Source organism: Eptatretus burgeri, chromosome 15, assembly GCF_056783735.1.
Source record: "Eptatretus burgeri isolate ZD-2024b chromosome 15, Ebu_testis_v1, whole genome shotgun sequence".
Taxonomy (NCBI): Eukaryota; Metazoa; Chordata; class Myxini; order Myxiniformes; family Myxinidae; genus Eptatretus; species Eptatretus burgeri.
Window position 1 is genome coordinate 58,186,653 of NC_140975.1, and position 16,477 is coordinate 58,203,129.

Consider the following 16,477-nt stretch of genomic DNA (forward strand, 5'->3'; position numbering starts at 1 on the left):
GCTTTGAGGTTCTGTAAAGACTATGGAACATAACTACCTATCTTAAGTGCTGACTGGGCAGGCAAAGTTATGTTGTCTAATCATTGGACAGGATGGGTGACTCTCCTTAGCTTTATTCGTTCTTGATGGGATGAAAATGCAAGGAAATCCAGTTTTCTATCCTCATTGGGTACATATGTGACCAGGATTCAATTATTGATTTGGTCTGCTGGTGGTATCAGCAGTGACACAAGACTGTACCGCTAATGCAATGCCCCTGTAGATTAGGATGGAAGTTTGAATTTGACAATGCTACAAACCCCCAATAGCAAACTTTTTATGAAAGGAGTATGCCATTGTGGGTAGGTATGGAACAAGCAGTTTCACACCTCCTCTGAAGGGCAGCATAACCACTGATGCTAACGCCTGTTTGCAAAAAAAACATTATGAAAGTTTGAGGATTGAGCAGGTAATGAAATACAGACGATACAGCGCAAAGTTGAAATCTGCTCCCTTCTGAGCTATCCTGTCAGCTGACAAACAAAAAACCTTCATACCAAACCTGCTGTAAATTAGTTGCACGAGCTACAGCAGGTTTGGTCTAAAGTTACTAAAAGAGGCTCAAAAGCAATACCTATTGTCAGCATTTCATACAAGAAACATTCAAAAAGGTACCAGACCTCAAGTGGGGCTGCATCCTGTGCCGTCAGGCAGGTAACGGCACCAAAAATGATCAGGGACCGGTCATTGCTTTCCTCCAACTTGACACACCTGTCATGCACAAATAAATCCCTGAATAAATGCAATCTGTGACATCATCATAAAACTGAAACTTAGGGTACCCCCATTTCATTTTTACATATGGCAGATCATGGATCTTCAGAACCATCCTATTGTATCAGTCAGTGGAGTAATATCGAAAACAATCTTCAGCCAAGGTGTATTAAACCAAGATAACCCATGGTGCCTGTGTTCAGGGACATCCATATACCCTAATCATAGACTTCATTGCCCACTGGTACAACTCAGGGAAGTTTATCGAGACTCCAAGTGAACGAAGAGATGTATTCGGAAAAATCGTAATGCTCGCGATTTTCCTTACAATGGACAACAGACAACTCACAATGGACATCAGACAACTCACAATGGACATCAGACTACCTTGATGTGCTGACGTAAAGGCCCTGTCACACCTTGACGTTTTAGCCAGTGTAAGGCAACGTATCAAAATTGATCTAAAACGCTGGCGTACGCTGAAACTTTTTTTTCCAGTTTTGGGCGTATAATAACGTGTTGGACGTATGCATAACGTATTAGTAACGTACACAGAACGTTTCGATAACTTATACCAACGAATGCTTAGCGTGCTGTCTGCGTTCACAACTTATGCATAGCGCGGCAGAGTATCGCCGACGATCACGTGGCGTAGCCTATTAATAGGCTGCCGCTCAACGATTCAAATCATAACCGCACTTGAAATCGAAGTGTCAGCATCACAGTCATGCCGAAGAAAAAAAACAAAACAAACAAACAAAAAAAAAAAACATGGAGTCTGGAACACTGACGGTTTCCTCCTGTGTGAGCCCCATTTTTAGCTCATCTCTTCGAGCATGACCGAATAATATGGGTGACGGGTGTAGATGTCCTTCGATCCGTCCGTCGCAAAAATGACGATTTTCAAATTCTATCTCCTCTGCCATTTCTCAAGCGATCTTGAATTTGATTGCGGCATATGAATCTATGGGAAAATATCTAAATTTTGGTCGGGCCGGATTTTCGATAGTCGCTTTCGTGTCACGTGACTTCAAAGTTGGCAAAAAAAAGCGAAAATGACGATTTTCAAAATCTATCTCCTCCTACATTTCTCAAGCGATCTTGAATTTGATTGCGGAATATGAATCTATGGGAAAATATCTAAATTTTGGTCGGTCCGGATTTTCGATATTCGCTTTCGTTTTCACGTCACGTGACTTCAAAGTTTGCAAAACCTGCCCTACCTTCAGGAGACTATACATTTTCTCGCAGAGATGACCGTCACTCCCGCACGGGGGTAATTTTTATATACCAATTCCCTTAAACACTGCCAATACACCATTATACGGTAGCTGTAAGTTAGAAACATGTTCAGCAAGTTCTGTGGTCGTCCGGAAGATGGCAAATACGTCTACATACGTCAATATGCGTTGGAGGTACGTTACACATAGGTTCAAAGCACGTTACTCATCGGTTAGAAATAAGTTTCAGGTACGCTAAACATTACCTCGACATGTTTCGACCTATGAGTAACTTACAAGTAATGTGTGTCAACAACTTATGGCCAGCATATGCGGAACGTGTGAGTCATACGCTGGCATACGTCGAAAAATTTTGAGCATGCTTAAAACTTGTCGACGAGCTTGGCGTACTACGACGCATGCCAGCGTGCTCTTAACATATACAAAAACTTACCCATAACGTATTCGACGTGTGGCAGAGTATTCGCCAAATTTTTCATCCGTCGGCATACGCTGGCGAACACGTCAAGGTGTGACAGGGCCCTAATGAACAACATTTTGAAGATACTTTTGCTGCATACAATTACCCACATTTGCATGAGAGTAGAGGCAAGGAAAGTGATGATCAATGTGAAGATAAAAACAAACAAACAAATTAGAACAAAGTCAATGGAGCGCATCGCAAATACCCACACTTCCCACCTCAACCAAAGGCTGAAAGATGACAAAACATTCCACCGGGAATGACAATTTCAAATTTTGAGTTGGAAAAAAAATATATATATATATATATTGTCTTGACCACTGTGACCACCTTCTGTGGCATGAACTGGGGGTCAAATCCTCCCCCCCCCCCAAAAAAAATCGTTATACATTTCAAGTGTCCCTCAATGTTGATTGCATTTACAAAGTGATAAAAATGCGCCTGTAATTGCACTTTTTGGTATTTGACATTTGACTCTGCCCTTGGGCCTGAGGCCAAAAATTATACTGCTCTCACACCTTCTTGCGAAATGGTGATTGTAACCAAGTTTGGTGAATTTATGCACAACCGTTTACGAGGAGATGGCGTGATGGACGGACAGACAAATAGACATACAGACAGACACGGAACCATGAGCCACGAGTTCAGATGCCTGAGAACGCTAAAGTTATTTGAAAATTATGAATTCATGAGAAATAAAACAAAAGGCATTCATTTTGGGATACTCTTGTGGAAATCATTTCCCCCCCCCCCCCAAAACACGACTACACCACAACCAAAAACTATCACCCCTCGATGATAGAATCGGGTATGGTGTAGTACTGGCATTTAAACAATCAGGGGAGTAAAAAAGCAGAAATATGAAGTTTAAGCAAAGATAAATCCCCTGCAAATATAATGAGCATGATCAATCGATACACCACTCAGTTCAACATCACCGAATGTTGGGCCAGCAGATGAGCATGAGACAAACAAATGCACAACATAAGGTTGATATGAAAGCACAAGATGGGATTTACTGATTATGTATTTTTACGGATACTTTCTCAAATGCTACAAGATGAGCAAACGACAATTCACGATGCCTTTGAATCAATGTATGACTTTCTTTGCCGATTTGTACTGTATATATATATATATATATATAAATATATATATATATATATATATATATATATAAATATATATATATATATATATATATATAAATATATATATATATATATATATAAATATATATATATATATATATATATATATATATATATATATATATATATATATATATATATATATATATATATATATATATATATATATATATATATATATATATATATATAATTCTGCTGTCTGCTAAACAAGGTTTTTACCGTGGAACGATGAAACTCACCGCAATTCATTCATGCTCTGGATGAAAAAACAAAGAAACTTTCGATTGCAAACATCAGTTGTAAGGAAAACTTTCCTGGCTTGTCGGTTACATTTTCTGAAGGATGGGAGTGATGCAAAGGAAGGAGGAAGGGGGGGGAGGGGGGGGAGAGGAAACAATGACATGGCTGCCTTTACAAAAATTACTGGGAAATCCATTCATCTGTTTTATGGTGCAATTTTTTTCTTTTTTTCATTCGAGGATATTAAGTGAAAAGTTTAATGATCTACAATGGTGAGCGAAAGAGACAATAACAATGATCAAAACCAATTTTCGAGGCCGTACTTTGCCGTGTTTAACTTTTCAGTCCAGAGCTGTTCCAGGCAAAGTTCGGGAGGTACTGGCTTTGCCTCGACTTCATGTTCATTCGCTGAGACGTTGAATGAGATGTTACAATTACGATGATAAATGGCTGACGGTGAAGGCGAACCAACACGCAGCCCGTACGATGCATTCGATGAAGCTGGAGACTGAGAACGTCTGCAAGTTGAAGTCAAAGAAAGAGTCAAAAAAACTCCAAATATGGTATTTCGTTCCAAAATAATAAAGTGCCGAACCATGCAAATCGTGCGACAATTTACATACCCACTGGCAGCCATATTGGAATGTGAAGGAGAGCGCGTGCGAGAGAGCATGGTACCAGTGAAAGCTGGTCCCGAGGGAGACATGACTGGTGCAGACTTATTGGGAAATGGGGTGCAAAAGACAGGAAGATCTGGACAAGGACTGCACAATATGCTGCTGTTGCTGCTGGACACACCCAGGCCACTTGCACCAACAGCCAAAGGCAGGGTTATCGAGGGGTCTGCAGGACCCAGCACGGCACTACGTTCCTGGTGGAACCCAAATATTGGGCAGATCATGAGAAGATTGCAGCGACCTGACGGAAGATTCCTCACTGAGACTGTGGAAAGATACTCACTTGCGGTTGCACTCTCCGAAGAGTCCAGATGATGTGCACACTGTGCTCCCTGTCATAGGTCATCACCAGCGATGGCTCAGTGGACGTGAAGACCACCACTTGATTCTGTTCAGCCATGTATCTCACAGAAGGTAAAGTCCCGTGGCCTGCACACAACCCCCATGAAAATGACGATACCGCTCAGTTATTATTCACCCTTCGTCCGACTTTCAACTCGATGACACCTTTCTCACGTGCTCCACAAAACATGTACAATAGGTTATAATAAACTGAAATGACAATGACAAACGGCTAAATCACAAAGACTGAGCATTTTCTTCCAATTAAAAAAAAAACAACAAAAAAGCCATTCAAAGCCACCCTGCCTGACCTACAATCGCAATAAACTGTTTAACAATCTACTCATTCAGCCCAGCATGATGAATCCCTATCAACCTTGGAGAATAATAAAAGCTTTCTGTTCACCTTTACTCCTTCGTCCGTCATTTTATCTTGCCCTGAGAAACACCTTTTGTCGATGGCTATGCACTCTTGATTTTTTTTTCCCTCCAGTTTTTCAAAATGGCTGCTCAATATGCCATATCACTTCATCCAGCATCCCTAATTATGGTCTTATCCAATGTCTCACTTGTTTCATTTGTTCGTTCCCAATGCATATCCCTGTTTCTCAGCATTTCAACATTTTCCCCAAACAAGGGTGCTCCAGTTCATCCTATAACTACTTTCTCCCCAGCACTCCTTCGTTATGAACTTTCCGGCATCTAATCAGCACAATTGCAAAAATTGCAGTGCAGACGAGGAAATACAATTAGACATGAATGAGTCTATGGATATATTATGCCTCTGCCCATGTTAAATTTGATCTAAAAATGAGAGAGAGAGAGAGACGGGGAGAGAGAGAGAGAGAGAGAGAGAGAAAAAGAAAGAGAGAGAGAGAGAGAGAGAGAGAGAGAGAGAGAGAGAGAGAGAGAGAGAGAGAGAGAGAAAAAAAGAGAGAGAGAGAGAGAGAGAGAGAGAGAGAGAGAGAGAGAGAGAGAGAGAGAGAGAGAGAGAGAGAGAGAGAGAGAGAGAAAGAGAAAGAGAAAGAGAGAGAGAGAGAGAGAGAGAGAGAAAAAAAAAAAAAAAAAAAAGAGAGAGAGAAAAAGAGAAAGAGAAAAAGAGAGCGAAAGAGTGAGAGTGAGAGTGAGAGTGAAAGTGATAAAAGACAGCCAACATCAGGTGTTTCTTCCTTGAGTTATCGTCTGCAAAATGATTCTCAAAGGCCACATGACCTTTGGAACCCAAAATGTAATCAGTTCATCTTTGTATTGCAGTCCATACTTGTACTAAGTTTAATTGAAACCTTTTCAGTGGTTCTCAAATTATCATGGCAACAACAAAAAACGATAACAGATGCAGGTTGAAGAAGACATGAGCTCCATCCCTTCAGTGGCAGAGGCAATTCGAGTGGAGTCAATGGCACACCATCACGGATCCCCAAGCTTGCCACCTCATGCAAAAGTTCCAAGATGGCAAAAGGTTTTTACCAGGAATGACCCAATAACAAATTTTAATTAAAAAAAAAAAAAAAAAAAAAACTTCTGCTTGGACTGCTGTGACCTTAAATCCCGTCCCCACCACCCTGGAGCATGAAGCAGGGGTCAAATCTAAAAATATCACGACATATTTAATGCGACCCCCCCCCCCCAATGCTGATCACGTTTACAAAGTTTCATGAAAGAACAATTTAAAATGTGCCCATAATTGCATTTTTTGGTGTTTGACCTTATGATCACACAACAGGGCTCCAGGGGGCGGAGGCAAAAAAAAAATGACACTGCTCTCGCACAGTCTTGACATGTCGTGATCATAACGACCAAGATTGGTCAATTTCTGCACAACTGTTTATTAGATAGCATGATGGACAAAGAGAGACAGACAGACAGAAAGATTACAATATCCCACTCCTCTTTTTTTAAGTGTGGGGACAATAATTTCATATTTATTGCATAACTGAATTGCTATCATAATGTAGTGAGCTCAAAATATAAGTAATGCACTGTTTGGTGTTAAAGGAGTGCGGCTTTTGTATACCAACCGGTGAGGATGGTCAGGACCGGAGCAATCTCATCCAGTGGGTGCAGAAGGCTGAACAACGTGGGATACGGCATACTGGCACCAAGAGTAGAGCCAAGGATTAGAAAGATTAGACTCACAAGCATACTGCAAAATTTCAGGTGGTGTTATTGAAAGACAAACACATTAAGTTTTCCGACAGTTGTTGCTATTTCGGACGTAGCATGTGGGCTGCTGGTTGCATCATTTTCTGGAAGCGTGGCTGTGCCGCTCAGGCAGTGCTCCAGTTACCAGTAAGCTGGTACTCATTTTTGACGACACCGGAAGGATGACAGGCTAAATCAACCCACCTGGTGTTACTTCAATGGTATGACAGGGCTCAAACTCAAGACCCGAAGATCTTAAGCCAGCCACCGTTACCGTTAAGCCAACACCAGGCTTACTTCCCTCCAGTGTCTGAGGCTCGAAGAGGAGCTTGTACATATAATCACACACCGAGCAAAGACGTGCGAAGATATCGGTGCACTTTCATGCAAATTACAAGGACATTAGTAGAAGATGCATAAATCAAGAATGGATTGCATAATATGTGCCGAAAAATCGACAGAGTACAAGAAATTCTGTACAAAATTCATCACAGCTCACATTAACATTCTAAGAAATTTGTCGCACTTGCTTATGGTCATTTTCCACACCCCTCCATGCCCCTTTCCCTACCTCGCAATCCCCAGTGGTATGTGGTACCGTCAGTAATACTTCATCACACTTTTGGGTGGCGATTTTGCAGGGGACTTGTTGTGAAGATCATTTAGAGTGTCTATTCCTCCTTCTTCTCGCATCCAGTTGGACATTTCAGATTATTAGTCGTTCTCGATCCATGAAGGTCATCTTTTAACTTTCATTTCCATTCTGCAAGCTCATCTCACTGCAGTGATGCCCGTTTTCCTGTCATTTTTTTCTCCTTTATTCAAAAAAGATTGAGGCTCATGGAAGAGCAAAGTGATGGAGGTTATGAACTGACAGTAGGGTAGTGAGGAAACAGTTGGACACAATAACTAAGGAAATGAACAAACAGGAAAAGAGGAGAGGATGGGGAAAAACGCATTAACGTGCAAGTAAGAGGGTTGGACGAAGCAGGGTCAATGGGGGGGGGGTAAATAAAAGTTGTGGGTAAGGATAGGGGATGAGAAGATATGGTGGTGCACTGCCAAAGTTCTGACGGGGAAGAGTGGGAAAGAACAGCCTCTGGAAGGTGGTTGCACAGACGGGAAAAGCAAGGAGCAAAAGGAGGAAGGAACAAAACTGCAGAAAGCTTGGATTTTGCAAATTTAACCCGGAGGTGGTTACTGGAAGGATGCACACATACATCATGGAGGAGCTGGAGAGGATCAGAGCTGAGAGAATGAAGCTAAACCAGAGAGGCAGCGAGGCAGAGAGGCCAACTACCTGCCTGAGATACAAGAGCAACACATGGCTTCATCCTGTGCAATTTCAATACGTATATTTTTCTACTTTAGGATTTCACTTCCATTTACCGCGGGAGTAACATTCGTAGAGGTAGTCGTGTATGCACACCTCTCATCAATGCACAACACAACTAGCCTTTCATCCGATTTCTGTTTTATTCCAGCCACTGCTCTTTTTATGTGGATGACGCATTAACGATGCAGGTTTATGTTCATACAGCGGACAGACAGACCTTTTTGGTGTTTATTGTATAGATTCACGTTCCAATCATATGTATTTTGTCGAAGGACGTACGTATTTTATAGACACGGACATATTTTATAGACGCATGCACATTTGTAAATACATGTATTTTATAAACATTCTCACGTTGTTAATAGCACATCCTTTGTCGACATGATCACATTCTAATAGTACGTATTTTATAGATGTGCTCACATTGTAATAGTATGTACTATAATTAATCCATCCATTGGGACCATACTCTGTGCAGAGTGTTGGTGCTGCCTAAGCAGTCTCCTTGGCTGTTGGGCACAATCCTGGACGGGTCGCCCCTCCGACACAGGATACCAGCAAGCTGGCACTCATTTTGCCGACCTCGGAAGGATGACAGGAAGAGTCAACCCCACCAGTCAACCCCCAACGCCGAGCAGGATTTGAACTCAGGATCCTTGGATCCCAAGCCCACCACCCTAACCATTAAGCCAACACCAGGCATGTGTACTGCAGACATGCTCACATTGTAATAGTATGTACTTTATAGACAGAATCGGATTCTAATTGCACATCCTTTTTGGACGTACTCACATTCTAATCGTACATTATTTATGAAGGTAGTTGTTGAAAAAAAATTAAAAACCAAGATGATGTGTAATGCACACATCAGGTGGCATTGGTGACCGATGTTAGCACACAAGGTGCGGACAAAGAAACTAACAAACAGACCCAAAATGCAGCACCCTCTCCTCTGATGAGGGTAACAAGTCGAAGACGAAGAGGAAGGAGTACAAGTCGAAGAGGCGCTTCCAACCATCTCCCCCCTTTTCAATGAGGTCGGTGGAATGATGGGGGCCATTCCTTCATATGGAGCTATCCATTGCATCAGTTTTATGCGCAGATAAAGCTTACAAGCTCAAAAGGTCATCTGTGAAAAATATATCATTATATATGATGATGGGCTGACAGGATGGCTTGGAGGTACACAAACTTTCCTCGAAACTGTCTAGCTTGGGTTTGAATCCCAACCCATCTGTTTCATCAGTGCGTGTATGTATGTGTGTGCGTGCGCACGCGCGCAATCTTTCGGATGGATGTTAAACAGGTGTTCCATCTGCCAGCATTCGTCGGTGGACGTTAAAGCTCCCACAGTATCCTTCGCAAAGAGTTGGCGAGCTATCGTGGAAAGTTTGGCAGAGCACCTTAAACAAATTTAAAAATTCCTGCCCAAACCAAGAGGGCATAGCCACGCCCTCAGCCAATGATGATGCAACTCCGCAGCCTTCTGCTGCCCACGAGCAAAGATTATAATATATACGATGATTTGCCACATACCTCAGATTCGGCATCTCAGACGACATTATTGCTCTTTCGAGTAAAAGACCATATTTCACGGTCCAAACATTGAAAACCTGCATGAAGCAAAAAATATCCAACACCAAACATCACAAATTGAAAACCTTTTCCAAACAAACAAAAGGTTATTCTTGCACAAAGTGCTTGCAATAATAATATCCTGAATGGAAGTTATTGTTTACGTCGCAGCATTCGTCCATCAATGACGAGCCATTGCGCACTTGCCTGAAACGGCACTGGAACGATGAAGTCTTCGCCGTCTGACGTGTGGACATTGATCAAGTCTCTCTGCACGATGCACACGCTTTTGAGAACTTTGTCTGCGCCCAGAAACACAGCGGGTATTGAAGTATCCAACAAATGTGAACAATATAAAATGAGATATTAAAAACAAACAAACAAACAAAATGTAAACATCTTGTTTTACCAGATGAGCATTCATTTTTACCGTCGTCGCTCCAGTCTCTGAAGTCACACCATAATGTCTGTGAAAGAGAACAGGACTCAAACCCTGGGAATGGCAAAAGGCAAATAGAGACATAGAGGGATCTCATCCCAAACAAAGTACAACGAGGAAAACACCCTTGGGGAGGGGGTGGGGGGTATTATTTGAATGAATATTGTTGTGCAATAACATTAATAGCTTGTTATTACCATTAGTGTTGTTATTAGCCCACGTTGGACTTGGTCTGAAACAGGGGGTCATGGATTTGGTCTCGATTTTCGTGTCCGTGCGTGCATGCGTCCGCAACCATATCTCGGACATGCATGGACCAATTATATTCATACTTGGCGCAAAGGCAACACATGATGGTCCACGTAGAGCACATCATTTTATTTCGCGATGCGATCAAAGATGGCCGACTAGCGGCCATTTTAGCTGTAAAAAATAAATAAATAAATAAAAAAACCCCCGACGTTGAACACGTCCTCAACCATTTCACGAACATGCATTTACCGATTACCGATGTTGATCAAACGTGGCACACAGATGATTAACGATGGCTTCCATCTGCACGTCATTTATTTATTTTTATTTCCACATCAGACCCAAGATGGCCGAATGGTGGCCATTTTAGAACTTAAATGTGTCCCTGCAACCATTTCTCAGACGTGCACGGTCCGATTTTGTTCAAACTTGGCAAAAGCACGGTACATGATGGCATGACACGTGCACGACACTTTATTTCGCGATCTGATCAAAGACGACCGACTGGTAGACTGGTAGCCATTTTAGTTGTTAAAAAGAATGCCAGTATCGAACACGTCCTCAACCATTTCTCAAACATGCATTTACCGATGTTGTTAAACTTGGTACACAGGTAATCAACGATGTCTTACATATTCCCATCATCGTTTCTTTTTTTCCCCCGAGATCATATCCAAGATGGCTGAGTGGCAGGCATTTTGTTACTCAAGCGTGTCCACAACCATTTTTCGGACATGCACGCTACACGATGGCATACACTTGCACCGAACTTTATTTTACAATCTGATCAAAGATGGGCGACTGGTGGCCATTTTAGTTGGAAATAAATATGCGCTATCCCTTTCACGCCATACAGCAAAATTGCTAAAACAACAGGTGCTATGACATTTTATGTCTTTTTTTTCATTGTTACTTTTGTCATTAGGAGACTTGGAAAAAAAAATGCCACAATTAGCTATCTTAACACGGATTTCGCTTCATGCGGAAACTCCCTTGGGGAAGGGGGGGGGGGACAAATTAAGTCATTACAAACCTCCATCAAGTGACCCTTAGTCTCCTGTCAAGCTTGGTTAAGTAACGCAATACTATGGTCAACAAACGCCATATTGCGTATTTTAGTACGATTAAAACTTCCTTGTTTACGAAGGCAATGCAACTTATTGAAACCCAACAACCTTTTTGACAGGATAATCAACGGTGAAAGATTTGAAGACTGAAGAGAAAGGGTAAGTGCCATGACTCCATATGACCACTTTTCCTGAAGAGTACAACTCCTCCTCGTGAGGTTCACCATTGGGCTGCACAACCTTGCGCACTTGCCAAGCTTCCTCCTACAATGGAAGAACATTGGCTGCAGTGTGCTTTGAAGAAGCCAATCCATACTGCAACTTCTCCAGAAGTGTGCGCAAGCAAATTACAAGTGCAGCAAACATAGGATGGACATTGCAGTTATTAGTTTACCAGCTACAACAAACTATTTGGAGAATTAATAAGCAAAACACAGCAAAACTGATCAGACATCATGCACATGTTTACCAGACCTCGGGTGCCTCCGTAAGGGTCGCGTGATGCAAAAACCCAGCCAAGCTCGATTCATGGTCCACAGGGTAAGCCAGAACCCGAGCCTGCAGCGAGCGCAGTTCCAATCCAGGTGGAACCAGATGTCGCGAACTTTGCTCCCGACCAAACGGCACAAACTCATGCAGGTCTGTGACAGCAATCATGATCTCTTGTTTATCTCCAGAGAGCGACATGAGGAAAGCCTAGAGGCCAGCAGGCATGTCTGCAATGCACCACAGACACCAAAATCTATGTACCGCACGCAATACTATGGGTGACACCATGAAGAAATGCAAGTTTACATTGAATAATTTAATACATGTTCGCAATGAAATTAGAGATATTAAATTAGAGGCGTTCCTCTTTCTCCCATTTGTGGAACTGCCATCCGTAGACCGTTCCATCCAATTCTTCCCCACAAAGCTTCAAGTTGACGATGCACCAACACCACCTCACGTCATCACCCATCCCTACCAGTGATCTTTTTTATCCCCATGAACGCCACCTATACCAAACCCTCTTACTTACTGATTGCTGTTTCCTCCTTCCTCTTTTCCTGTTTGCTCGACGTATCTTACTACTGCCTCATTGCGACAAAAGCTAACAGTAGTGACGTCTCACCTCCTTCTGGGAGGAAGCCATATTGTTTTTCCTCTTTCTTTCTTTCCTTCCAACAAATTACAATTATACAGCATTCCTTCATTTCCAAGCTAATACTCTTCAACTATGCCAAGGAGGTACCTTGATCCAATATAGCCAGACCTCTTTAGTTTGTTTATGCCACTGGTGACGGTCGCCGGTGGCATGATGCTTGCGGATTGTCCGTCCGTCCATGCAAATTTTCTCTGTTTTCTGTGCAACCGCTTATCCGATTGACATGAATTTTTTACCATATATGTGACTACTCATGCAGAATTGTTTAACGATAATTATGTCATAGGTCACGTGGGGTGGCAGCCATGTTGGAAAAATTGGGGGAAAAAAACAAAACAAAAAAACTTTGGACCTGTGTATCTCCTAAACCACACCATGGAAAAAAATTGAAACTTGGCAACGAGGAATAAGGGCGATTCGACTATGACGTCATTGGTGAAGCGGTATCCCGGTCAAAATTCGACACGAAGAACACTGCATTTGATTGTTTGTTCTGAAAGTTTGTGAGGTTCATCTAGGGATAGATTGGTCAATAAAAAAATAAAAAAAATTACGACGTTATTGGTCATGTGGTTTGGCAGCTGTTTTTTTTTTAATGAAAAAAGGGGGGGATCTTCTTCTCCAGCCAGAACCGCTTTATAGATCAAAGTGAAATTGCACAGAAATGATCGACTAGCCATGCTGAATAAAGTTTGATAACTGACGTCATAGGTCACATGGTCTGGCAGCCATCTTGGATTTACCACTAAAACCTTCAAAAATCTTCTCTAGAACAGCTGGATAGATTGAGGGGAAGCTTCACACACATATTCAACATGCCTTGGTGATACTAGGGTGATAAAGAATAATTGATGTCACGCGGCTCGGCGGCCATATTGGATTAAAGGAAAATATTAAACGTTTTCTCTGGAACCGCTTTTCTGATCGAAGCGAAATTTACCAACTATCATCCAACACTATAGCTGCATAGTGTGTGTAAATGACGACGTCATTAGTCATGTCGCATGGCAGCCATATTGGATAGAAAAACCAACCATGTCTGATCAAAACGAAACTTCACACACGTAATCATCTCCCAAATCATGGGCAGAGTTCAAATTTTCAATGCCATGGGCCAAGTGGTTCGGCAGCCATGTTAGTTTGAAAACCAAAAATTAAAAAAAAACATTTTCTCTGAAACTGCTTAATGGATCAATGTGAAATATGTTGGCTTACACAGAGCAAGGGCAGTGGATCAAAACTGCAAAGTTTAGCATTGATCGCTAAAGCTGTTTCTGAAATATAATTTTAAAAATATTTTCCTTCAAACCAATGTGGCTGCCACACCACGTGGCTGATGATGTCATTTTAAAGGTAAATGTATGCAGCAAGGGCAGTGGATCATAACTGGAAAGTCGAGTATTGATAGGTTAAAACGGTTTCAGAGAAATAATTGTTAAATTATTTGCTTCAAACAAACGTGGCCGCCACATCAAGTGACTGACGAGGTCATTGTTAAATAAAATATTTGCAGCAACAGTAATTGATCATCACTGAAAAGTCTCGCATCGAAAGGCTAAGCAGTTTCAGAGAAAGTTTATCTTTTTAATATGATCGACGAGGCATGGGGAATATTGGTTGGAAAATTTCAACATCATGGTTCACATGGTCTTGCAGTCATATTGTTTTGAACATAAAACCTTCAAAAATCTTCTTCTCTGTAACGGCTGAACACATTGAGGTGAAACTTTACAGGCATGACTGCCTATCCATGAGGAACAAACATTTTCTCCATCTATGACGTCAAAGGTCAAATGGTTTGGCAGCTATGATTTCTTTTGAAGAATAAACATTATAAAATCTTCTTCTCCAGAATGGCTTGACAGATCGAGGGTAAAATTCACTTAGATGTTCCTCAAGCCTTGGGGATACCAGGTGTTCACAAATATAATTAATAGGTCACATGGTCTCACAGCCATATTGGTTTGAACAAAAATTCTTTAAAAAAACAACAACAAACAAATAAATCTTTCTCTTGAACTGCTTCATCAATCAAAGTGAAACGACACAGTTATGATGTAGTTGACATGCGGAATATATAGGGTGTCCCAAAAAAAAATACAACTTTTAAAATGCTTCGTTTGATCCTAAAAAAGCAGTAATTTTGTCACTAATGCTTCATTTCTTGCTGCAGAGACCCTGAAGTTTATTTTGATACCAAGCAAGATCCAGAAAAATGCCAAGACTGACCATACAACAACGGACGAAAATTGTTGAACTTTGGCACCAGACGAAAAGTGTCATACAGGTGCAACGTCTTTACTCGAGACATTTCGGTATCTACTTGGGCCATGCACCAAACTTTCGGACAATAAAGTGTACCATGTGGGTGGCGGTTGGTTGGTATGGGATAATTGGTCCATACTTCTTTGAAGATGACCAGGGACGCACTTGCACGGTAAACCAGAGAAACTATCGCGAAATGATTCAGGAATTCTATCTGCCTGAGCTACGTACTCAGGCCGTAGGAGAAACAACCTGATCCAGATGAGAACCCAGTGGTTCCAGCAGGATGGGGCGCCACCCCATACAGCCAGGGAAACAAGGTGTTTTCTCAACCAACATTTTGAGGACCGCTTTATCTCCATCTACGAAGACGTTGAGTGGCCACCGTATTCCCCTGACCTTACTCCTCCAGACTTCTTCTTGTGGGGGTATCTCAAGGACAGGATCTATGCAAACCCTAGGCTTCAGACTCTTGATCAGCTGAAGGAAAACATCCACCGAGAAATCCAGAACATTCCTCAGGAAACGTTTCCAAAAGTGATGGAGAACATGACAACGCGTTTGCAAGCAGTGATTGGACAACGTGGAGCCGACGTCGAACATGTGGTCTAAAATAAAACGACGATTCTATACCAAAATTTAAATTTTGGTGGCAATTTTGACATTGGTACAATAAACTTCAACCTTTCAGCTTTCTATCCAGCCATATATCTTTAAAAATATATATATATGTTTAACCATCCTTTTTGCAGATGAAAAGTTGTATATTTTTTGGGACACCCTGTATACATACGTTTTAAATTTCGACCTGATTGGTCGCATGGTATGGCAGCCAGAATTATTTAATATTTTAAATCTCGGTTCAGGGATACAAACCAAACTGGGTAGAGTGGGTACAAGTATGTATAATAATGTAATAATGTGTGCAGAGGCATATATGGTGACATCATGACATCAAAGGTTGTCGGTGTAGTTTTTCTTTCACCAAGTGGCTTAAGCACTAAAGCAAGCATTCCACTGAAATGGTTGATGAGGAATGGCTGGCTTGACAAGCGATAGCAAGCTAATAACCCCACGTATGTGAAGCGAAAAGCAGGGTTAAGCAATTGGTTCATGTCCGTCTGTCTGTTTGTCCACAAACATCAGTTTATGATAGGGGAACAACTTGTATAAATGGAATGTTATATTTTGAACATGTAAACGAAAACGAACCTGCCATTTAACAACACTTTGTCTCTGAGGTCATCCTGATCGGACATGCACAGAGGAGTGAAATAATATTTTTAGTGGCAGTCAAACAAAATTGAAAATCATTCAAAACACAAAGCATACGTCATAAAAGACACATGCCTGGTGTTGGCATAATGGTTAGGGTGGGGGGCTT

At 41.6% G+C, this 16,477-nt stretch overlaps 1 protein-coding gene across 6 annotated transcripts in view; it reads right to left on the reverse strand.

Moving 5' to 3' along the window:
- Window positions 1-16,477, reverse strand: part of ANAPC1 (anaphase promoting complex subunit 1) — a 125,236-nt gene that overhangs the window by 97,968 nt on the left and 10,791 nt on the right. For 5 of the 6 annotated variants that reach the window (XM_085856166.1, XM_085856165.1, XM_085856167.1 and 2 more), the window contains 11 exons: window positions 12,156-12,397; window positions 11,790-11,945; window positions 10,333-10,390; window positions 10,131-10,225; window positions 9,885-9,961; window positions 6,889-6,962; window positions 4,812-4,957; window positions 4,475-4,722; window positions 4,175-4,369; window positions 3,851-3,946; window positions 660-750 (listed from right to left, as the gene is read on the reverse strand). In XM_085856166.1, coding sequence (XP_085712292.1) covers window positions 660-750; window positions 3,851-3,946; window positions 4,175-4,369; window positions 4,475-4,722; window positions 4,812-4,957; window positions 6,889-6,962; window positions 9,885-9,961; window positions 10,131-10,225; window positions 10,333-10,390; window positions 11,790-11,945; window positions 12,156-12,368 — 1,449 coding nt within the window. In that variant the 5' untranslated portion in view covers window positions 12,369-12,397. The remainder of the gene's footprint in view (window positions 1-659; window positions 751-3,850; window positions 3,947-4,174; window positions 4,370-4,474; window positions 4,723-4,811; window positions 4,958-6,888; window positions 6,963-9,884; window positions 9,962-10,130; window positions 10,226-10,332; window positions 10,391-11,789; window positions 11,946-12,155; window positions 12,398-16,477) is intronic. The other variant, XM_085856168.1, reaches the window with a different exon arrangement.